Source organism: Bos indicus x Bos taurus, chromosome 23 (genome assembly GCF_003369695.1).
Source record: "Bos indicus x Bos taurus breed Angus x Brahman F1 hybrid chromosome 23, Bos_hybrid_MaternalHap_v2.0, whole genome shotgun sequence".
NCBI classification, from domain to species: Eukaryota; Metazoa; Chordata; class Mammalia; order Artiodactyla; family Bovidae; genus Bos; species Bos indicus x Bos taurus.
In genome coordinates, this window is record NC_040098.1 from 42,540,256 (window position 1) to 42,556,432 (window position 16,177).

The following is a 16,177-nucleotide window of genomic DNA, read 5'->3' on the forward strand; positions in this document are numbered from 1 at the left end:
GGCATAGGGAACGGGGGGCAGGGGGTATACACGTGTACTTACAGTTTTCTATTAAAATCACAGGCAGATTTTTCTCTCCTGATTATTCAAGCGCATTAGCAAACGTAAAAAAAAAAATCTGAACTTGGATCAGTCGGTGGAATCGGGAGTGCAGAACGCATCTGTGCTTTGCCAAAGCCGTATTTCATTACTTTTCAGAATTAGTTGGCAATGTCTCCACAATATTTACTGAAGTGAAAACCAAATGTTTTCATCTGGACAAAAATCAAACTGTGGTATGTTACAACCACAACAGAAATCATTTTAATCCAAAAGCTTGCTTTCTCTAATTTGGGCTGCGGTTTCTGTAAAATTGGATTCTTCTCTGTGAATCATGTACACACAAGCCCTCTTTCTCATTATCTTCCCTCCCCCGACCAGTTCTTTATCTTAACAAGCTAAACATAGCTCGTTCTGCTAGATTTTGGAAAAGACCCTAAAGGGATTCCCCGCCCGCTGTCATTTAGCTGGGGAGTCAAATTCTGTAGCTTGAGCTCACACACTCCAGGCTGTGCCCCGGATTTGGCATGTTTGTGATGGATCTTCAGGATACACACAGAGAATGGAAGCAATTGGGCCCTATTACCACGTGCTCAGACGCTCAGTCGGGTCCAGCTTTTTGCAACCCCATGGCCTGCAGCCCACCAGGCTCCCGTTTCCATGGAATTCTCCAGGCAAGAACACAGAAGCCGTTTGCCATTTCCTATTCCAGGGGATCTTCCCGACCCAGGGATGTTCTCTATCACTAATGCCACCTAGGAAGCCCATTATCATATTAAAAAACCAAACTTCAAAGGGAACAGGTCGGGTCTGGGCCGGGGGCAGGGAGATAGTTATTCACTGATTTTCTGAGTTCCAGGAGAGGAGAGCTCCATCCTTCGAAACCGAACAGTTACCAGAGAAAGTGGGTGCGACCTTGGCCCGTTAATCCCACCATCTACGTACCCAGCACTGAGCCAAGCACCTGTGACCCACACCCGCCCTGCACACCCACACACCTCATCCAAGTGCCCCGCGAGACCAGGACAACTGTGACGCACAGCCTGATGGTCTGCCTCTTCCACGTCAGCCTTTACAATTTACCAGGGAATAAGAATTTCCACCAGGGTTTCCCAAGCCCTGCCCATTCCCATGTAACTCTTAAGATCGGGTACTAAATCCATCTGCTATTTTCTTTAGAGTGATTTACTTTCATGATTTAAATGACTTTTCTCTATTATATCAGTATAAATTTAATATCATGTGCCCTAAAAAGAAAAGGTAATTAACATTACGATCAAAGTTTCACCCTACTTCATATTAATATTAAAGGTTAAAGGTAATTAATATTACGATCAAACATTCACCCTACTTCATTTCTGGCGCCACCAAGCAGCAGGACTCGGGGAAGAGCCCTCCAGCCGAAGTCCAAACGCAAAGGGAGGCCCTAGCTCCTTATGGTACAAGAAGGCTGGGTAATGGGGCCTCTACTGAAACTGGTCTTCCTTTTATTACACACATATCAAAACCAAGGGCGCCAGTCATTGGACTACATGGAGTCTGAAAGTCCAGGATGACGTGCCAGCTTGGCAGTCATGTACCCTCTTGTCGGGAGACTCAAGTTTACTTGCCTGTACAATGGGCTTAGTATCTTCAGATGTAACAACTGTGACGACCCCGAAGGCTGTGAGGTAACACAGGACAAAGCACTCTCGACACCCACGTGGCAGTGCCATTTTTAGGGTGACACACAGCTCAGGAACAAAACAACTCACAACTGTGAAAGCAGGCTGCCCCTTCCACAGATGAGGGCAAAGGAGATTTACTTCCTACCTGCTTTCCTAAATGGGAGAGTCTGCAGACTGGCCACTGGGAGAGGATGGGGTGGGGCCCAGAAAGAGGACGGAGACACAAAACGAACTCAGTAGTTAGTCTGGAATTTGGGAACAAGTGGCAGAGCAACGCCTGTGAGGGCTGGAAAGCTTCAGCCCTTGGGAGCCTTTTTTCAGGAAGAACAGCGAGGAAGTGGCGATGTGACTGTCCTCTCAGAAGCCTCCTCTGCAGTTACGAGTTCCCAGGTGTGGCTGCCTGACCCCACGATTAGGCAATGCCTCCAGCAGAGCAGAGCTTGGGAAATCCCATGGACAGAAGAGCCTGGTGGGGTACTCAGTCCACGGAGTCGCAAGGGTCGGACACGACTGAGCCGCCACCACCACCACCAGAGCGGGGCACATGTTCTCTTTGCAAGAGCCCTGACATGAGGGTCTCAGCAACGAAAACCACCTTCCCTCCTGACAGTTCACAGGGAGACCTGACCCAGCCGAGCACAGAGACGGGAGAAAGCGCCTTTAATTAGCAGCTGAACAAGCGGCTTCCTATCTTCCCCCGTTGTCATCTACACCCATGGCTTGAAACACACATGAACAAGCACACATCCGGATCTCCCTGCCGCAAATGAACACAACGCACAGGTCACACCACACGGAGAGCGCAGTGGGCTCAACCTATGTAACTTCCACCCATCACGGGAAACAAGCAACGGGAAACAAGTCAGAAATTCACTTCACTGCGGCCACACAGAGCCCATCCCAAGTGGCTCTCTCCACAGGGAAAGCGCCCACGGACCTTAATAGAGACGTAAATACAGGGCAAGGGGCACCGTGCCTCTAGGACGTGGACACTGGCCACTTCAGCGCTGTCAGCTGTCGGCCAGGTGCGCCACAAACAAAATAGGACTAACCTTACTTCCAGATTTCTGCCCCCATCGACCTTCTTTCTCTAAATGGGATTTCAGAAAGGATGAGAAATACTGAGGCAATCAGCAGAAAGTAGGGAAGAGGCCGGAGACAATCTGAGAAGCACACTGACTCGGTGCCGGCAGCCACAGGCGGGAGCAAGGACTGGCTTCATCTCCAGGGAGGGCAGAGCCTGGTCAGGGGCCAGCTGGCCTGGAGCACGGCCAACCCTCTGAGCAAAACGTCTTGGAGTCTGAACGACCGATCGAGGTCACAGAGCAATTAGAGGGGCCCCATCCCTCCCCTCCTGGGCGCTTCAGGAGCCGATGGTTTCATATTTCTTCATAATGAGCCTGATAAACTCTTCTGGCAAATAAACTGCTTGCTCAGCACAACTCAGCCAAGTGTACAGACTCTGTTGGAAAACCAAGCATATGAGGAACATAAGGCTGGTTTAGTGTGAAGAAACGTGAGGACGGCCACTGGAATCCTCAGGGTAGCGAGAACATCACTTTGTTACCCCTCCCAAAAAATTAAGATGCAACACCTCCCAAAAAGGATTCATCCAGAAAAGAGCTGTGTACCACTGCGACAGAGGGCCCTCCTCCCCAAAGACTTCAGTACCGTAAAGCACTCCCATTTCGCTCAAGGAAGTTCATTATCAGAGCCATGGTGCTCCTCGCAATCGGAGGGTTATTTAATTGCTTTCTAGCAGGTTAATCCCCTTTCGTTTTGTGACCTTTAAATCACCCCAAGCTTTTTCATTTGCCCTACTTACAATTTATCGACCTCAATACCCAAAGTCAGTATTCTATCGAAATACACATGCCTTGCCGATAAAGCTGGTGACTGTCTTTAGAGAAAGTTCCATGGGTGGCCTGTCTCTTCTGGTACTGCATTCTCCTTGGCTGGTCTTTTAAACTGTCCCTCATCCGTGTCACTTGGAGGAACCCGTTCCCCTCCCCTGTTCATCTCCTAAATTCACCAGGAAATACTAAGGGGCTGGATGGTACCACAGGCCCCATCTGGTCCGCTTCGCACCCGTAATTTAGTCTAACTCCACAGCAACCACATGCTGACTGCACATCCATTTTACAAAAGAGGACACCGAGGCTGAAAGCTTTAAGTCACCTGCCCAGGATCCACTAGCATCCATCGGCCTCCTGCCTGTCTTCCTACAATAGCCCACTGCTTAGGCTTTGGTAGCCTGGATCCATTTTTTTAATGCTGCCATGATCAACTTATTCAACAAAGGTCTAAACCCGTGAGGTCTTCCCCTCAGCCAAAGAACCATGGTGACTATCCAGCCTGGGCCCACAGCACCTAACACATCAGACTCCCTGCTTTAACGAGGGGTCAGCTCTCCAAGACACGAAGTCACCGCCCAGCCTTGGAAGGGGCTTCTGCAGACCTTTTTCTGTCTGTAAAGCCAGCTCCCCACCAGGGCCTGTGCAGGGCGCCCTTCCCTCCGGCTCCACCTGTGCCCTCCCCCAGCACGCCACTCTGGCACCTGCGTGCGGGGCCAGTGCACTGCACCTGTCAGGCCACTCTCCTGTTGTGATCTCTATTTTCTAGTTTCTGGCACTGAAAACAGTTCAATAGAGGCCAAGTTAATTAGCAACTGAATGACAAGTGACCGCTGAAGATTCTCTAGGACCTGGGAAACAAAAGGCAAGTAGTCCCCAAACAGAAAGGATTGCTTCACCAGGGCTGACAGTGGGGGGTGGGGTGGGGGTCTTCCCTACTAACTCCTCCCTGTGAGGCTGGCCTGTGACACCCAGGGTCAGAAGAAGCGAGAATGTAGGTGTGTATTTTCAGGGATCCTCCTTGGGAATCCCCTTTATCTGCACTGTCCCCCAAAGAGGAAAATATAAATAAGAGACTCATCTAGCCTGCCACTGCTCCACTGCTTGTCTTCCAAATCTGCAAACAGTCATAGCCAGAAGAAAGAGAAGATGACGGGGCTCATTAAGAACAACGGGTGACAAAAAACGCAGCGACGGCACATCCCCCCTTCTCTGCAGATCTACACCCCAAGAAAGAGACTAATCATGCCTCTGGCAGGACCCATGCAGACCCTCTCCAAAGCAGCCATTTAAAGATAAAGACACAGCAAGCAAGCACATCGGCTGCTTGCACCATCACGCTTGCTTATCCTTTGGAAGTTTCAGGTCACCACGTTAAGCAGTAAAAAAGAGAGTCCTACCAAACTCAGCTTTTCGAAAGGTCCCTACCTGCCTTTAGACAGATTTTTTTTTTTAATCTCTAAAGCTTATCTCTGAACAACTGGCTGCTGTGTTGACATGTACACACACTTCTCAGAATTATTAATGGCACAGTTTTTTCCTCACCCCAGTTTACAATGAAGTTGTGGGGAGAAGGGGGGTCTTGGGTTTGCTGGGGGTCACTGATGGGTAATAAACACCCAGACTTAAAGAACTCCATGAGCCAGCTTTCTTTCCATCCCAAGATCCATTCTCTTCCATGTTTCAAATCAGCACTGAGGCTGTTCTGGATAATAATTGAAGACCAGAGAAAAGGATGATGTGCAATCCTTGGCAACAAACATCGTCTCCAGGTCTCTGGTTCCGGCATGATTCTTGCAGCTGGGCTTTCTCTCCTGTCAATACTGCGCTCATCAGGGCTGCCTCCTTTACTGGGTCTGTGCTTGCTTCCACCCAAGGGTGATGGAGCGGTTTGGTTCTTGAGGCTGAACGTGAAGTCTGGGGCCCAGACAAGCTCTGTCTGGCTTGGAACTTCAGCCAGAGAAGCAGTAGCAGAATTAGACTGCAGGTATAAAGAAATGGTAATCAAATTCTCAACCATCCACTTTGTCTGTAAAGATTCCTGATGAGGATAAGTGTCACCAGCAGTTGATATCTAAAAGTGAGAAATACATCTACATGTAAATCGAGAATCAGGTAAATGATGGGACACCCACACGATGGAATGGGTATTTATGTGATACTGAAACAGGAAACCAGACTGCCAAAATAAAATGCAATTCCATTTGGGGTGTGGGACTTATAAACACATAGAAGGCTCAGCAGTATTTTCACTGAGGAGGTAGTAAACAGCGCTTGTCTCCAGGAGACTGGAGAGAAGGGTATTTTGATTTTTTGATTTTTGGCCTTTTTCTCCCTCTTTTCCACTGATCTTCCTAACACTTGATTTTGCATTTAAAACTGAAATAAAATTTTTAAAGTGCCACTACAACAGACACCGTCTATTTAACCCTTGTATACTTCAAAATACAAGTTTTAATTGGTTCAAACAATTCTGTATTAAAATATGCTGTCTAATACCACCGCACGCATCACATTTCCAGGAACATGTATCTCAGTGTATCACCTACCGTTTGAGGTTTTAAGGAAAGCCATATCAGATAAAACACACTTGACATCACAAATTTAAGGCTTTTAAAATAAAATACCTTAAATCTAAAAAGTTCAGGATGAAGAGTAAGAGAGTACAACACTGCGTCAGAACCTTATTGTGTTTCAACTAAAAACGAACAACAAAACCTGTTTTATTGTCTGGCTCATCAATGTAGGAATAATTTTCCAGCCTCAGAGCATTTTTCCAAAATTATTTTAAAAAACGTCTTAGGTTTCACTTCCTGAAACATCTGTTCCATCTGACAAGTCAAAGAAGTAAACTTTATATATGCAAAGACATGATACTCCTATGTCTAGAGTTTGTCAATGTCAATGTCAAAGACTCTAGATGTGATGTTTTCCTCATCACCAATGACGCCACCCCACAGCAGCCTGACCACCTGCCCGTCACCCTCGCCTCTCCTCTTCCTTTCACCCTTCACAGCCAATCCTGCACCTCTTTCCTGCTGGGTTTTCACACCATCCTTTCCATCTCCACTTTCAACACTCAGGATCACCAGGCTCCGTCCACAAGCAGCCACGTCAAACCCAAGGGAGATGCTGGCAGGAGGCCCCGCCACCCCACCTCCCCTTCGTGAGGGCCGAGTGGTCCACACCGGAACACGATTACCCTCCTCCTGTATGTCCTCAGAGTCTCCAGGACCATCAATGGCCCGTAATGTCAAACAAAAACCTCAGCCCTTTATCTTCCCTTGGCCAACAATTCAGTCCCAAAGCTAACTGGGTGTCACAGGGTGGGGGTGAAGAACAACCAGAGAAGCCAGTCTGGGTTGAGAGAGCCCCAACAGGGTGAAGACGTGTTCACACATGGGGCAGCACACTCATGGGGTCGGAGCAAAGTGCAATCAGGAGGGCTCCATGGGAAGGGTGGCGGCAGAGATGGGCATGGGGCACTCTGGAAAAAAATGGGTAAGTAATTTGTAGATATAACAGGAGCCAGCTTTCTCCAAGTTTAATACGGAAAAAAGAAAACCAGAGTGAACCCTTTGGTTCTAAACTAAAACCAGAGGTATGGTGCTCACTCACGGATTTTAACAGGTCTAGAGACACAAATATATATACTTAATGAGCATGTGTGTACATGTGCACACACACGCCCTTGCACACATGCGTGAGTACTTAGTCACTCAGTCGTGTCCAACTTTTTGCAACCCCATGGACTGCAGCCCGTCAGGCTCCTCTGTCCATGGGGATTCTCCAGGCCAGAATACTGGAGTGGGTTGCCAGGCCCTCCTCCAGGGGATCTTCCCAACCCAGGTCTCCCACACTGCAGGTAGATTCTTTACTAGCTGAGCCACAAGGGAAGCCCAAGAATACTGGAGGGGGTAGCCTATCCCATCTCCAGCAGATCTTCCCACCCCAGGAATTAAACCGGGGTCTCCCACATTGCAGGTGGATTCCTCACCAGCTGAGCCACCAGGGAAGCCCACATACACAAACACAAACAATGCATTTCCCTCCCACAGCTGTGAGCACACCTCAGGCCCAGATCCCAACTTGAGAAGAGAAGATGTCCCTTAAAGTAAACAGGGCTCCTTGGAGAAATGGCCCATGCAGGCCTGAGGGAGGGGATATGTGAGATGAGCCTGGGGCCCTCTGAGATGCCAGCTTGCAGGGGCTTCACTGATGGGATCTGGGACAACCAAACGTCAAAATAAAGGAGAGTAACAGATTACAACCTTCTAAACAAAACAGGAAACGAGTCCACACAGACACCAAAAAATGAGCATTATCAAGTCTGATAAGAAATGAAATAGAGAGTTTCAAAGAGTCTCCCAATGAAATACATGTAAGTTGCAAAGGCTGCCAAGGGTCCACTTACAGTGGCAAAGCCTGAGAGGCTCCCCCTCAATCAGTGACCAACCTGAGCACCAAAGGACAGACTGACAGACCACCCCCAGCAGGATTAAGAGAGAATTCCCTCCTATGATACTCTTGCCCGAAATGGAGATACCTCCTTTCCCATCCTGTGTTCTCCTCTCTTCGTTCCTGGAGTAAACACGTTCCCAAATGAGGCCGTGTAAACCCAAACTCATCCTTCATTACAAAACAGCATCCTCACCGTGCTCTCTTGTCCATCGGTCCCATTTGTATGTATTTCCACTCTTACCTACACCTAGAAGGTTTTACTGCTGTTTCTCCCCAAGTAGTGTGTGTGTGGGGCGGGGGGGGTGCGGGTAGTAAGCCCTCCCACCATAGCATGGCTTATTCCCAGACCTCATGACACAAAAGGAAAAGGGACTTCACACCCATCCACAACCAGCCCACCAATAATAATAATAAAAACTACAAACCAGAAAGCTGAGTTAGCAAAAGCATGTGTGTGATGGTGGGGTGACAGAGGTACTCAATGGATGTCAGGGAGAATCAATTATAAAAATGTGAACCCATACAGTATGACAGTGCATGCTAAGAAGCCAAAAAAAGGCGACTCAAGAGTAAGAGGAGGGACCTCCCTGGTGGCCCAGTGGCTAAGACCCCACACTCCCAATGCGGGGGGCCTGGCTTCAATCCCTGATCAGGAAAGGAGATCCCATATGCTACAAGTAAGGCCCAGTGCAGCCAAATGAATAAATACAATAACGACAACAACGACAACAAAGAACCAGAGGAAAAGAGAAGAAGACTCAAGCACCTTCTTGGCGGGACCCCTCATTTCACACATCAACCAGGCTGGGCAATCGCAGGTGTGCAGCACAGAGACCAAAGTCAATGCCAACACCCAGGGGTGGCCTTGTGGTGGCCTTGTCCCTTCTTCTTTTCAACCAGGCTGCCCCCCTCAAACTGGCAACAGAGTCTTACCTCGAAGGCAGAGAAAGGTAAGAAAATCTTCTGTCTTAGGCTTCCTTTTAGAGAGGTCAGAAATCTGAGTAGCTGGAGGGGGTAGCAAAGGCTCCACTATCTTGACTGGAGTTGTGCTGGGACTATTCGGCTGGGATTGAGCAAACTTCCTTTGTGCTTGCAGCCTGGGCCTGGAAGAGCAAGAGAAAATTAAAAAGAAATTAACCAGAGATCAGAAGATACAGATCTACGTGCAGCAATAAAATCATGACACAAAAGGGAAGAAAGACCCTTTGTTTCAAGCAAATTCTTTGTTTCTAATTAAGGTTCTGTATATCTCTCACACTCTCATAAACCACAAGCCTGCTTTAAAGGGCAATAAATTTGCTTTAAAGGCTGTGTTTTCTAAACTGACAATATACACCATGATCCTGTGTGTATGTGTGTACACAAGCGCATGCCTGTGCAAACCACGTGTGTGCCTGGGTATTTCAAAACCAGCACGCCGTATTAGATGATATGGGATTAACGGCTTTGGTGCTTTCTGTATACCACCTGCCACATGTACTTAGCAGTGTGAGCTCACAGGATACCGTCACAAACGCATGCACGACGCCCTTCATACTGCATAAGGACACTCCGCCCACCTTGGTCTGTCACTGACCTGGTCTTACACCCCAACCTCTAGGCTCTTGTGACTCCAATCCAGCCACATAAATTCCCTATATATGCTTTAATTACATGCAGGCGGATCTACTTTCCTATTCTATTCAAAACCCATCATTCATGGCCAAATCATGGGTTGCCTTCTGCCTGCACAGAAACCCTAAAATCCTGAAGGATTCAAAACACTGGCTTTGACCTACCTTCAGGCCTCTTCCCTATTACCATCCTACATAGACATCAACTCCCTAATTCATCAACTTGGTGTCTACAAATCATAGCTTCGACCTTGTTCGTTTACACAAGTTTATGAGTCAGCATGCATGTGTGTTGCTAAGTCGCTTCAGTCATGTCTGATTCTTTGCGATCCTGTGGACTGTAGCCCACTAGGCTCCTCAGTCCATGGGATTCTCCAGGCAAGAATACTGGAGTGCGTTGCCATGCCCTCCTCCAGGGGACTGAACCCACACCTCTTATTCTCTTGCAGTGACAGGTGGGTTCTCTGATAATTAGTGCCACTGTTAGCCCCTTACATGCCAGACAATCTATTAATTTGAATCCTAGTGAACCTTGCAAAGGTTTCTTTACTTCTTCCCTAAAGTTAATTTTCCTTTCTCTACCTGAGGACTTTTACCCTCTGTATAACTGGTTTGACCTTTATCATAAATTGCCTATTAGCTTTTCCTTGAATTTTCAAGATCTCAACGCTTAATGGAAAGTAAGCACCTTCGACGGTGTGAACCTGTATGTGTCCTGCTTTAAACCACCCCTCTGGCCCTACTCATAAAGATGCTCAAGAAATAGTCTTTGAGAGCAGGGGAAAACAACAAGAACCCAAAGCAGCCCATGGCACTGGGCTTTAAGGAAATCTGCTCAAATCCCAAACTGGAATCACTCACTGTGCGGGACTGATAAAGCCACCCCAACTCAAGGCTGCTCTGACTACAACATGTGTTTATAATTGTAAAGCACACACAACTTACAATTGCTGGACTTATATAAAATAGTAAGCAGAGTATCTTCAACTGTTGATGTGCAAAATGCCCTAATATTTTAAGTTAGCACTCTAGTATTCAACAAAGCCACATACACACATTTTCTGCTATGTAAAAATTATGTCCTTTAAACTTAACCTCCCCTGTCCCGCCCAGAATCAACCCTTGCCTCTCTTACAACACACTAAAAACACCCCTGAATAGGTCATCTTCCCAACACGAAGTGACATTTGATCAAAAGGAAGATAGGACCGCTGCTTACTAACTGGGCAACAAGCCTCTGCCTTTAAAATCTACTAACATCACAGCTAACCAAAAGCACTTCAGAATCTAGGAATAACCAGAGGGAAACAGCTACAGAACACAGTATTAGAACACAGTATTCATGAAAAGCTAAATGCCTTTAACAGAAATTCCAAACATTATAAACTGTTGAGGGAATAAAACAATGCCCCTGTTCCTCCTGTGTGATGGGGAACAAAGAAGAAAATTTTGGGGGCAGCAGACTCTCCAGAAGGTGAGTGAACAGGAGTGAGTTCTGGGAAAGTCACCAAGCCAAGGGACTGCTCTTCCAGAAGGATGAGACAGGGGCAAGGGGTGACTGATTCAGAGACTTAAGAGCTGTTTCTTTGGGAGTGGAGGTTGGGGGTGGGGAATACATTTATTGGACATGTGACAGAATAAAGGGCCTGTTGGGGGGGTGGGGTTGTTCCCAGTATACTGTTGTAGTTATGCAGAAATGGGGAAACCCTGTCTTTTAGAAACACAAAAGGAAATATCAGTATTTATAAATAAAATGATACTATGTCTAGAGTTCACTTCAAAATCAGAGAAGAGCTGTGTTTCTCAAACTGAGATGAGGATCCGATTTGCATTCGGTTCTCCCTCACTTTAGACCTTCTGTCTTTTACAAATGGATATTTTTATAAGATAGTTACTATAGAGGAAAAATGAAAGACATAAACTACAAGCTCAAATTTATTCGACAGACATCACTCTGTTCAACCACTTGAATGTGCTTGCCGCTCACTCAGTTGCTACATTCAACTCCCTGGCAGCAGGCAGCACACAGCCTGTGCCTTCAGCAGCGTCACTCTGGAGAAAGGAGAGGATATAGGAAACCAGACAGTGGTCCAGCAAGCCACACCCTCTCCAGGTCCTGGCATCCCCGGGAAGGACTGAGCCCAAGACAACTACACCTCCTCTTCCGACAAGCTCCTCCTCTCTGCCAACCTTCCCATCATGTGAAAGAAAACCCCCGTCATGCTTTCCTGCTGAAAGGGGTTTTAATTGGCCATTTTATGATGTGTACATCTTCATTTAAATGGACACAGCTCACACTTGGCGGATTAAGGGGGCTTTACAGAAATACCGCCTGCACGTGAACAGGACGTTCAGTGTTTATTGCTTTTTCAAAAGTCACCAACAACAAATACCAGACATTATTATGAGACGCTGGCCCAGCCTGAATGAAAAACAAACACGCAAACAGAGATGACAGAGCGGGACACAGCAGAACATTCTACAATTTCAGAACCTCAAAGATAAATGCGCCGACCGCTGTTCAAATAAAAAGCACTTTTTGCCTGATGACTTTCTCAGGGAGGCTATGAAAAATAAGGGCATGAGAGATTAAAAAGCGGCAGTAAAATAAATTACCCCTCAGAGGAATAAGCCAAGCTCCCAAGTGATTAAGCATTTGTGAGACCCAGATGAAAGCAGGAACTGGAGAACAAGACAAACCAAGGTCTTGTTTAAAGAGGCCAGAAGAATCCGTGCTTCCCAGAAGGGCAGGGCTGTGGTCTGGCTTTGTGCAGAGTCCCGGGGGATTAACAAAGGTGTGATTTGGCTTTGTGGGCTCCACGGGACAGGAGAGTTTGAATGACACGACTCAGAAGACAACCAAGGAGGAAGCACTCTTAGCCACGTGGCCACGTTTGCAGGATAGGTGATTCATTCCAGAATGTCTGATACAAGGAAATGAGTGGATGTTACTAAAATCAGCACAGAAAGTGGGCTGCGGAGGTCCAGATGTGCTAAAGAATGACATTATCTGCCTCCGGAGGTGTTGTGCAAAGGAGGAGGCTGGGGTGCAGGAGAGGGCAGGCAGGATGAGACCCCCACCAAGGGCAGTGGGGCTCCAGCAGGGCCGGTACTCAGCGGCTGGGCATGATCACGAGGTGGCACCCACTCACCCCTCCACCAGGGGACATTTTGACCGAGAACACCTTCCATTTCATTACTAAGGTGAAAACACATTAAAATGAAAATTTAGGCTGGGCCGTCCCTGCTGGCCCAGTGGTTGAGAGTCCTGCCAGTGCAGGGGACACGGGTCCGATCCCTGGTCTGGGAAGATTCCACATGCCGTGGGGCAACCCGGCCCGTGTGACGCAACTACCAACCAGAGCCTCCATGCCTAGAGCCCATGCTCCAGAACAAGAGAAACTACAGTGAGAAGCCTGTGTACTCCAACTCGAGGGTGGCCCCACTTGCTGCAACTAGAGAAAGCCTGCACACAGCAGCGAAGACCAGTGCAGCCCCCCCCAAAAAAGAAAAAAATAATTATAGGTTGAACTAAGGGAGTACAGAGCTATCCAGAGGGTGGGACTGGAGACAGAACAGGGTTCCTGGGGCCCCAGGGAAGAAAACAGCAGAATATGGGACCTCCAGAGGCTTTCAGGCTGAAGTTTAGCCAGGAAGGTCCTTACTGCCCACTGATAACGCACGAAGAGCCAGAACGCAGAAAATATGGAGGGCGTCTGTCCCCCACACAAACCACAGGCATGTCAAGTGGAGCAAGACTCACTTCTGTGTTGATATTTTATTAACTCATCAAGGAAGGAATTTTCCTTACAGAAAACTCCTCCGTGCCAGGAAGGTCAACGAAACCAACTAAACCAAACCTGCCAGCAAGCCAAAGCAACTGAGGAAGAAACGTGTAGATACATGCATATACGGATAAACATGTTGAGGGTAATCTTTTATTTACAGTGTGTTAAAATCCAGAGTTGACGGGCAGTGAGGGTGAGGGTACAGAAGTGGTTTTGGATCAAATCATCGCTGTTCCTCATCTTCATGGCATAAATGTGGGTAAGTGAAATAAAGGACTAAACAATTCAGACAGCAAGCTCAGAAAACACAGAGCTTGCTATCTGAACCCCTGTCGAGCTTAAGGCCATCTGGGGTGTCCTTTCTCTAGAAGCTCCTGGGTACAGGAGCCCCCATGGCAACCCAGTCATGACAAAGTTCAGCCCTGCTGCTAAGAATCCCATTTAAACAAACATGCCCCAAAAGGGAGGAGGGAAAATGTGTTGAAGTGAAAGTCGCTTTACTGATCTGATCCCCCAGAGTATCGCTCCATGCAGAAATAAACCTCCCAGGTTCCCAGGGGCCCCTGCTTCCTCCAGCTGGAATGTTCTTCCCTTTTATCTCACCAGGGCTGGCTTCTTCCCATAATCCAGCGAGGGGAACATTCCCGTGTGCTGCGTTTTACCAAGTCACGTTTCCCACGTCTCTGTTCAAAAGTCACCTCCTCGGAGAGACTGAGCCACTCTCGAGTGTCATGTCCCTCAGGACCAATCGCTCGGCCCTCTGCCCTTCGAGGGCCTACAGAGCAGGCTTGCCTACAGTCGCCCCCTTATGGCCTTTTCTGCACGTATGGGATGCTGTGCGTTGAGGGCAAGCTTTCCGAAGGTGCTGAGAGGGAGGGGTTAGGAACACCGCTCGGCTCAACTCATCACTCATTCTCCAGGAATTACACTCATTTCTGATCAGAGCGTCAGACTGCAGGGCAGTCCGGAAGGGCGGGGAGATAGCCGGACGGATGTGAAACAAACCCAAGAGCTACAGGAGACGCCTGTGGTGCTGCCCCCAGTAAAGTTATTGGCCATCCCAGGATACAGCTACCAAAGTGAAAGTCGCTCAGTCGTGTCCGACTCTTTGTGACTCCATGGACTATAAAGTCCATGGAATTGTCCAGGTCAGAATACTGGAGTGAGTAACCTTTCCCTTCTCCAGAGGATCTTCCCAACCCAGGGATCGAACCCAGGTCTCCCGCACTGCAGGCGGATTCTTCACCAACTAAGCTATCAGTGAAGCCACCGAAGTCCACCAGAATGGAGTCTCGTTATTCCAGTTTCATAAGGATCTGCTGATGCAGTCATAATTTGGATCACAAACAACGCCACTGCTTACTAAGAACTTACGCAGCAACTTGCCCATCAGGAGCATCGTCTACAAAAGCGGATGAAGATCAGGTCCTGCCTGTCAACTTGTACCTGCGTTACAAGGGACCGTTCCACCCAAGGCGAGCCGCTGCACTCCACACATCCGCACACAGCACACCTGGCCTCAGGTCACAGTCTGCTGGCCCAGGTGGAAGGTCCTGCCACACACCCCCGCACATGGGACCGCCACTCACCACAGGCTGTTCGTACTTTTTGACGAGCTGCGGGAGGGAGCAGAGGGTCCATCTTCTTTCCCTTTTCTCTTCCATGCCCCAAGAGACACAGAAGAACCCTTCTCTGATGTGGGATTGTTGGCATGGGGGTCAACAGCCCAAAGAATGTTTTGCTTGGTCACTTAAAATTTGACCCAAATAAATCAACAAATAGATTTCATATTTAGGTGAAAAAAAGTATAGGACCTTTATGGGAACAAAGCAGCAGACCAAAACAGTCACTATCATTATTTTCAAAGTTCACAAATAAATTGCAAGGCAAAGCTTATAAAGAAAACCCACTGGTAGCTGACAAAGTCCTATGCCAAACATTGTCTTGTTTTGTAACACTCTGCCGGTGTCTCCTTCTGCCCCCTCCCAAATCCTGCACTGAGAAGCTTCCAGGGCAGCCTGCCATCAGTGGCCCCGGGGAAGGGGGTGGGGGAAGGAACGGGGACGCATCGTCTCCAAGTCTCCTCTGGGGTTATCCGCAGCACAGAGTTAACCAGCTTACTGCTATCTGCACTCAATCTCCAGGGCAGCCCTAAATATGGCACAACAGCAATTTCTAGGTTAATTAAATTCCATTTCTGTCCAGGATTTCTGATGGTTTACAAACCCAAGGAGGATGCGGGTATGTGCACAACTCAGCTGGACAAGGCAGAGAGCAGAGGGGACTAGGTCTAGAGCAATGCCCAGCCGGCCCTCACGGAGGGCCGTGTATGCCAAAGACTGTCGTATTAACTTAATTTTCCAATATTAAAAATGTAAGCTGGTAAATCCAATTATTTAGATTACATCCCAATTCTAAACAAAGAGCCAGGCCTGGGTGGGGGGAGAGGCTGTGTGTTCATTCAAAAAAGACGCCGTGCTATGTCTGGCAAATGCGGAGTGACCAGCATAGCCGGGCTCTTTGTGGCAGTGTGGGAGCTGGTCCTGACGCCTTGCCAACTTGCTGAAAGGCCTATTCAAAAAAAAAAAAAAAAATTCCCGTGTTTCTATCCCCAAAATAAGTACCCACTCTATCCTACCCCCAGACACACACAAACACACACACACACTACAGACCTGGCAGCCAGTCAAAGAAACAAGGGTGGGTGTGTCTGGCTGAGTGTGTATGTGTGGTGGAGACTGTGGGGGGTCGGGCAG

The 16,177-nt window shown here is 48.0% G+C and overlaps 1 protein-coding gene across 5 annotated transcripts in view; it reads right to left on the bottom strand.

The window, feature by feature from the left end:
* Nucleotides 1–16,177, bottom strand: part of JARID2 (jumonji and AT-rich interaction domain containing 2) — a 230,158-nt gene that overhangs the window by 47,672 nt on the left and 166,309 nt on the right. For 4 of the 5 annotated variants that reach the window (XM_027524236.1, XM_027524238.1, XM_027524235.1 and 1 more), the window contains one exon: nt 8,954–9,123. In XM_027524236.1, the coding sequence (XP_027380037.1) occupies nt 8,954–9,123 (170 nt within the window). Of the gene's footprint in view, nt 1–2,758; nt 2,931–8,953; nt 9,124–16,177 lie in introns of those variants that run through there. The other variant, XM_027524239.1, reaches the window with a different exon arrangement.